Source organism: Nannospalax galili, unplaced genomic scaffold (genome assembly GCF_000622305.1).
Source record: "Nannospalax galili isolate Female #2095 unplaced genomic scaffold, S.galili_v1.0 scaffold1119, whole genome shotgun sequence".
Taxonomy (NCBI): Eukaryota; Metazoa; Chordata; class Mammalia; order Rodentia; family Spalacidae; genus Nannospalax; species Nannospalax galili.
The window spans coordinates 1,587,016-1,595,173 of NW_008343597.1; the positions used below are offsets into that span (position 1 = coordinate 1,587,016).

Below are 8,158 nucleotides of genomic sequence, written 5' to 3' on the forward strand. Positions count from 1 at the left end.
AAGAAAAAAAAAAAAGAAAATTGGTACCTGGAAAGTAGAAAGGATTCAGGCAGACCCTACAGAGACAATGCTTTTTACCCTAGGCACTAGAGAGGGTTTTCATATCTACTCCTGACTTGGTTCTTTTTCCCCCCTAGAAATTGGTCCACAATGTGCATAACCACATCACCAATGACAAGAGATTCAATGGGTCTGAAAGGTATGGTCTCTTAAGGGAAAAAGACTACAGGTGCTTTGTTGAGAAGAGGGAAGTGGGGGCAGGGAAGACACCACTACAGTGAGGCCAAGGCCGTTACCCTTGGTAGCCTGTATGTATCACACTTAGGAATTTACTTCGGAGTTGATTAGTTTTGGGTATCTCTGTTTCCTTTGGTCCTCCCAAAGCTGTCTGCCTTATTTTTCCTCTGTGACAGCATTAAGTCCTCTTGGAATATTTCAGTAGTGAAATTCCTTTTGGAAAAGCTCAAGCAGGAGCTGATGACCAGTCCCCACAATTACGCTGATAAGGAGCTGAAAGGTAAGCTTCCCACCTGCCCTCTCTCCTAGTCCCCTGTTCTCGGTGAAGGGGGGAGGCACAGAGATGATTTAGATACTACTGAAATAGGGCACGGGGGCCGGAGAGATCCGGGGGCTGGAGAGATGGCTCAGCAGTCAAGAACACTGGCTGCTCTTACAGGGGCCCTGGTTTGGATCCCAGCACCCTCATGGCAGCTAACAACCTTGTGTAACTCCAGTTTCAGGAAATCCAGTGCCCTCTTCTGGCATCCATGGACACAGGTGCACTTTTACATACATACAGGCAAAACATTCATACACAGAAAATAAAAATAAATAATAAATAAAAACTTTAAAAAAGAAAAGATATAGTGCATTGCTGGATGTGGTAGCTCATACCTGCAGTCCCAGTGCTGAAGGCTGAGACAAGAGGATCCCTTCAGGTTCAAGGCCAGCTCCATGGTGAGCTCTAGGCCAGCTTGAGCTACAAAAAAGAAAAGAGCCGGCTATGGTGGCGCACGCCAGTAGGATTTGCTGAAGGAGGCAGAGGCAGGAGGATCTGGAGTTCGAGGCCAGCTTGAGCTACACACTTTTTAGCCGGGCGTGGTGATGCACGTCTTTAATCCCAGCACTCCGGAGGCAGAGGCAGGCAGATCTCTGAGAGTTTGAGGCCAGCTGGGGCTACAGGGAGATCCTGTGTCAAAAAGACCAGAAAAAAAAAAAGAGCATGAATGCATGTTGAAGGCTTTTTTTCCTATTCTCTCCTAGAGTTCGTTTCATTTATTCAAAGGATTACTTCAAATTGCCCTACTCAGTTTGAAAGGAAATGGGAAAAGATAGGACTAGAGAGCCTTCATGCACTGTGCTGCTATAGGGCCTGAATCTGAGCTCAGAAGCCAGCCCTTTACATTTTATTATGTTGGGGCTGGAGAGATGGCTCAGCGGTTAAGAGCACTGACTGCTCTTGCAGAGGACCTGGGTTCGATTCCCAGCACCCACATGGTGGCTACAAACCATCCTTAACTCCAGTTCAGGGGAATCCAATGCCCTCTTCTGACCTCTGAGGCATTGCATGACACGGGTGCTCTCACATACATGCATGCAATACACTCGTACACATAAAATAAAAATAATTTAAAAAATTATTTATTTATTTATTTATTTAATGTGTGCACGAGTATGCATGTACATGCCACAACATGCATGTGGAGGTCAGAGGACAACTTTTGGCAGTTAAGTCTACCCTGTGGGTCCCAGGAATGGAACTCAGGCCATCAGGCTTGGTGGCAAGTGCCTTTACTCACTGAGCCCTCTCGCTGGTCCAGAAGCAAGGCCTTTTGTCACTAAAAACTAGGTCCTGAGTTTCCTACTTTTCCTTACTCTTCTGGTATGTATGCCTATTGTGGAGGTATTCTTTGCAGTGGGAGATGTTTGGGAGGAGGTAGTATTGGAGATGGAGGTGGCAGAGGGTACTAAATCAGAGGCTGAAGCGATGCTGTGGGTATGTCCAAAGCCCATCCCACCTGAATAGTGATTCTAACCTCCCACTGGGTGAGTGGTGTGAGGGCTGGGGACCACTGCTGGGGAAGACCCTGCTTCTTACTGTGCTCCCTCCCTTCCCTCAGGAGCCTGCGTGGCCTACTTCCTGACGAAGAGGCGCGAGTACCGAAACTCCCTGAACCCTTTTAAAGGCCTAAAGGAAAAAGAGGAGAAGAAACTTCGAAGCCGCCGATACCGGGTAGGTCTCTGGGCTTTCCTGTCAAAATGCTAAACCCTGGCCTAAGTCCTAATTAGCCACCGTGTGAAGGGCCAGAGAATATGGCATCTGAGAATAGGGTTGACAGACTGGAAGGCAGGCAGCAGACGGAGGGTGAGCTAATTCTAAAATGTGACTCTGGGACTCAGTGCCCTTCGGCACAATTTTACACTGCTTTTCTCCCTATGTAAACCCTTTCGTCACATCTATAGTCTTGTCTCTCTTCCTAATCTCTGTTCTGGGGTCCTGCCATAGCTTTTTGCCAACCGATCCAGTATCATGAGGCACTTTGGACCTGAGGACCAACGCCTGTGGAAGGATGTGACAGAAGAACTGATGTCAGATGAGGAGGACAGTCTTAATGAGCCAGGTGTGTGGGTGGCCCGCTCTCCCCGTTTCAGGGCCCAGCGCCTTACCGAGCTCTGCTACCACCTGGATGCTAACTCTAAGCATGGCACCAAAGCCAACCGTGTATATGGGCCTCCCTCAGACAGACTGCCTTCTGCTGAAGCCCAACTCCTTCCACCCGAACTTTACAATCCTAATTTCCAAGAAGAGGAAGAGGAGGGAGGCAATGAGAATGGACCTATCTCTCCATCTTTCGACCAGCCCCATAAGACCTGCTGTCCTGACTTGAACTCATTCATTGAAGTCAAGGTGGAGAAGGATGAGTAAAGTATCAAGAATAACTCTGGCTCCTGCCACTCCCCATGTCCCAGAAATGGATGGCTCAGAATGATGAGATGCCTTCTGCAGTCTGAAAAAGCAAATCTCTTCACACAGTTTCTGATTGAATCTGGAAGCTTCCATGGGCTTACATAGAAGGCACAGGAGGGAGTGGGTTCCCCCACTGAATGCAAGCCAGAAAATGCTTATTCCTAAGCATAAACAGTGCCTCGGAGGAGCCGGGGATGAAAAAGAAGGATGTGTCAAAGAAACACGAGGCCTTGATATATGTCCCTGTCTCTGACTCTGTGTGTGTGTGCATGTGTGTGTGCGTGTGCGTGTGTGTGTGTCCCGTTTCACCCAAAGCTCAGGAGTAGCAGTGCCTGTTGTACCTTTTGCTTCCCCATGACTGCAGGACAGCCTTGCTCTGCAGTGGATATTGAACTGAACAGGCCAAGGTAATACTGCCACCTGGTGGGAAGTTTCAGTCATGGGCTTGACTCTTCTGAGCAACGTAGGCTTATCACTATTTGGAATTGGGATCTATGTATTATGAATATTGTTTTGTTTTGTTAATGATAGTTGTTTGTTGGATTATATAAGGAAATTTTTTATTATCCATATCTTACAAATGAGGAAATTAAAGTTTAAAAATTTCCCAGGTTGCTGGACATGGTGACTCACACTTGTAATCCCAGCAGTTAAGAGGCTAAGGTAGGAGGATTGCTGTGGGTCAAGGCTCCCCTGGGCTACATAGTGAGTTCCAGGCCAGCCTGGGTTACAGAGTGAGACTCTGTCTCAAAAAACAAAACAAATGGGGCTGGAGAGTCAGCTCATCAGTTAAGAGCACTGCTGCTCTTGCAGAAGTCCTGTGTTCGATTCCCAGCACCCACAGTGGCAGCTCATAAATGTAATTCCCATTTGACACCCTCTTCTGGCATCTGCAGGCATTGCATACAAAGTGGTGCATTTACATATATGCAGGCAAACCACTCATACACATAAAATAAAAATAAATAAATAGGGGCTAGAGAGATGAGTCAGTGCTTAAGAGCACTGGCTGCTCTTCCAAAGGGCCTGGGTTCAGTTCTTAGCATCCACATGGCAACTAACAATCATCCATAACACCAGTTCCAGGGGATCTGACATGCTTTCCTGGTCTCTGCAGGTTTGTGCACATGTGGTACACTTATACATAATGCAGGCAAAACACTCATACACATAAAATAAAATTTTTAAATGAAATAAAACAAGTGCTGGTTTTGTCAGCACATATGCTAAAATGCAAACTTGTTTTATATTCATGTAGTCATACGATAAATATTACAACTGGGTGTAATGGCCCATGCTTGTTATTTCCAGAATCAGGGAGGCTGAAGCACTGGAGGTTCACAAGTTTGAGGTCATCCTGGGCTACCAAGTGACTCTGTCTCAGGAAAAAAAACAACCAAACAGGGTTGGACATAGTAGTACACCTCCCTGAAATCCTAGTACTGGGAAGATAAAGGCAGGAGTATCAGGAGTTCAAGGTCACCCTCAGCTACACAGTGAGTTTGAGACCAACCTGGGCTACATGAGACCTTGTCTCCAAACAACAGCAAACTGACTCCTTAGTAGGTGTCATGCACTGTGCTAGGTGCTAGGAACAAAATATTGGTAAGTCCAGATGATTAGGGGATTAAATTTTGGTTTTATGTGTATGAATATTTTACCTACATGTATGTAAGTGTACCATGTGCTTGCAATGCCCATGGAAGCAGAAAAGGGCATCAGATTCCCTGGAACTGAAGTTACAGGCAGTTGTTAGACACCATGTGGGTGCTGGGAACTGAACCTGTGTCCTCTGCAAGAGCAGCCAGTGCTCTTAACCATTGAGCCATCTCTTCAGCTCCCCTGATTAGGTTTTATTGTATAGTAAGGAAGCCTGGTGATTGAATAGGCAATTAAATGAACTGTGGTAAGGGTGACCATGGACGACTGCAGAGTGCAATGACAGTGTATGGCTGGCATAGCTAACCTACCCTAGTTGGGAAAGGCTTCTCAGAGTCAGTGGTGTTTAAACTAATACCTGAGCTGGGCGTGGTGGCACACGCCTTTAGTCCCAGTACTTGGGAGGCAGAGGCAGGCAGATCTTGGCGAGTTTGAAGCCAGCCTGGCCTACATAGGGAGTTCTAGGCCAGCTGGGGCTATAGGAAGTCAAAAAGACAAAAACAAGCAAACAACAAAAAAAAAAACCCACTAATACCTGAAAAACAGGGAGGTATTAACCAGAAGGGCAAAGGCCAGGGGAATGCTCCAGAGAACAGCAGGTACAAAAGGCAGGAGGCAAGAGAGTACAGGCAAGGTTCACGTCTACTGCAGACCAAATGGGGACAGTACAATGCTGAGAGAAGAAGCTGGAGTTACAGACAGACCTTTATAAAATACTTAGAAGAGGGCTAGAGAGATGGCTCAGCAGTTAAGAGCACTGGCTGCTTTTGCAGAGGACCAGGGTTCGATTCCCATCACCCACATGGCAGTTAACAACTGTCCATAACTCCAGATCTGTAACAACACCCTCTTCTGACCTCCGCAGGCACTGCACAACATGGGTACACTTACATGCATGCAGGCAATACACTCATACACATAAGATTTAAAATAATAATAATAAAGAGTATAGACAGCAGAAGGGCAGTGACACAGCACTGAGAGGGGTTAGTTAGTTTGGAGATGGGGTCTCATGTAGCCCAGTAACCCACCATGTAACTAATGATAACCTTGAATTTTTTTTTTTTTTGCTTTGTTTTGTTTTTGTCTTTTGAGACAGAGTCTCAAAGACCAGGTTGGCCTCAGTCTCACAGAGACTGGCCTCTGCCTCCCAAGTGCTGGGATTAAAGGCATGCACCACCAGGCTGGGTTTTTGTTTTTAAGATTTATTTATTTTGTGGGGGGGCTGGAGGGATGGCTCAACAGTTAAAGAACACTTGTTGCTCTTGCAGAAGAGGACTGGGGTTTGGTTCCCAATATCCACATAGCTGGTAACAACCATCTGAAACTCCAGTTCCAGGGATCCAACACCTTCATCTGGCCTCTGCAGGTATTTCATGTGCATGGTGCACTTATATACATGCAGGCAAAACACTCACATAAAAGTAAATTAAAAACTTTAAAAAAAAAAGATCACTTGGTCTAAGATGGCTTAGGGGGAAAAATAAATATTTAGCTGGGCATGTTGGCACACACTTTTAATCCCAGTGCTCAGGAGGCAGAGGCAGGCAGATCTCTGTGAGTTCAAGGCCAGCCCGGTTTACATAGCAAGTTCCAGGCCAGTTGGGCTACAGGAAAAAAAAAGAAAAGAAAAAGAAAAAGAGAACAAAAGAAAATGGCTTAGGGGAAGCTGGCCTTGACCAGAGACACCTGTATTTAAGAGAGGACTCACAATATAGTGGTGATGAGGAGAGAAAGACTGATATTTGGGAAGCAGAATTGATAATAACTTGATTTACAGGATTTCGTTAGGTTTTAGGTTCAGTGAGAAGGAGAAAATAGGGTAGAGCTTAGGTTTCTGATTTAAGCAACTAATAGTTGATGGTCTGCTTGCTCAGTGAATCCTTAAAAGAGCCAGTTTTAGGAGGCAAGAGACATGAGCTCAGCTTAAGGTATTGGCTGCCTCCGAGGCTAACAAGTAGAGAAATTGGTAGTGATCAGTAAGATTTTGTTGTTTTAATTTAGGTTTTTTTTCCCCCAAAGAGTGAATTTTGGGTCTAGTAAGCAAGCACTCCACCGCTAAGCTATATTCCTGCCCTTTTTACTTTTTCTTTTGAGACAAGGGCTCATTAATGTTGCTCAGGAAGGCCTTGAACTTGGGATCCTCCTGCCTCAGCCTCCCACATATCTGGGACTACAAGCACCGGTCATTGCACCTAGCTAGTCATTTGAGTTTTTAAGTGTAAAAGTCTAGGCTAGAGACATGGATTAGGAAGTCAGCTATAGTATATGTAGATTGTAATTAAAGTCTTGGAGATTAAGAAGGTCTGTGGGAAGCCATGCCTGGTGGCACATGCCTGTAATCCTAGTACTGAGGAGGCAGCGGTAGAAGGATTTTTGAGTTAGAGGCCAGCCTGAGCTACAACTAGATCCGGTTTCAAAAAAACAAAAAATAAAAGGGCCAGTGCAATGACTTACTGGGTAAAGGCTCTGCTGCCAAGCCTGACAACCTGAGGCACTTGGTGGAAGGAGAGAACCAACTCTGTCCTCTGGTTTCCACACCAGCACCAAGATGATCACATACCCATGTACGCACACACATCCCACAGAGAGTAAAGAAATAAGGGTCATAAAATATAAGAAAGTCTAAGGATCTCCCAGCACCAGTTTAGACAGGTGGTGCCCTGAGGTGGTGGGCAGTACTGCAGCATGCCCTACCGACTTCCTGTTATCCACTGTAAAAGGCTGTCCATCTCAGCTGTGTCCACTGTTGCCACCACCAACTTCTGGGTGTTTTTTTTTAGTAGCTTCTTGACTTTTCATAAGACGTACTCTTTCAACTTCATCCCATGGAACCAAAACTTCCAAATGTTGGAGGCTGTGCAGATAGTTCAGATGTAATTGGAAGAACATGGATTCTCCTTCCATCTGGAGTCAGGAGGGAGACCATCATGGTCATGTTGAAGATGTTGCTCACAACAGGGTCTAGATGCAACCTGACTGCTCACCTCATTATTAGTGCTTCCAGTCTGGGAGGAAACTCCTCAGAAAAGCTTTAGGCTTGACCAGAGACAGGCTGATTCTCTGGAGAGAGAACTTCTGGAAGAAAATACAACTTGGACAACAAGCCAGTTAATTTCCCCAAAGATATTAATCTTTGCTTCTCCATTTTCTGTTTTTGTTTTTGTTTTTTTTTTTTTTTTACTTTATTTTTTGTGAGAGAGGCTTATGAAGCCCAGGCTGGCCTGGAACTCACTATTTAACCCAGACTGACCTCAAACTATCCATTCTCCTGCCTCAGACTTCTGAGAGCTCTGATTACAGGTGTACAACACTGTGCCTGGGTTTTCTTCCCCATTTCCTAAGGTTATATATATACTAAATTCTAAAAGGTATTCAAAATGGGCCGGGCATGGTGATGCACACCTTTAATCCCAGCACTCGGGAGGTAGAGGCAGGCGGATCTGTGTGAGTTCAAGGCCAGCCTGGTCTACATAGTGAGTTCTAGGCCAGCTGGGGCTACAGGGAGATCCTGTCTCAAAAAGACCAAAA

General features: G+C 45.6%; 1 protein-coding gene across 2 annotated transcripts in view; it reads left to right on the forward strand.

Annotated features, from left to right (window-relative positions):
* Positions 1–3,547, forward strand: part of CUNH14orf93 (chromosome unknown C14orf93 homolog) — a 27,213-nt gene extending 23,666 nt beyond the window's left edge. For both annotated transcript variants that reach the window (XM_008839894.3, XM_029566857.1), the window contains exons 6-7: positions 2,121–2,233; positions 2,507–3,547. In XM_008839894.3, the coding sequence (XP_008838116.1) occupies positions 2,121–2,233; positions 2,507–2,926 (533 nt within the window). In that variant the 3' untranslated portion in view covers positions 2,927–3,547. The remainder of the gene's footprint in view (positions 1–2,120; positions 2,234–2,506) is intronic.
* The last annotated feature ends 4,611 nt before the right edge of the window (positions 3,548–8,158 follow it).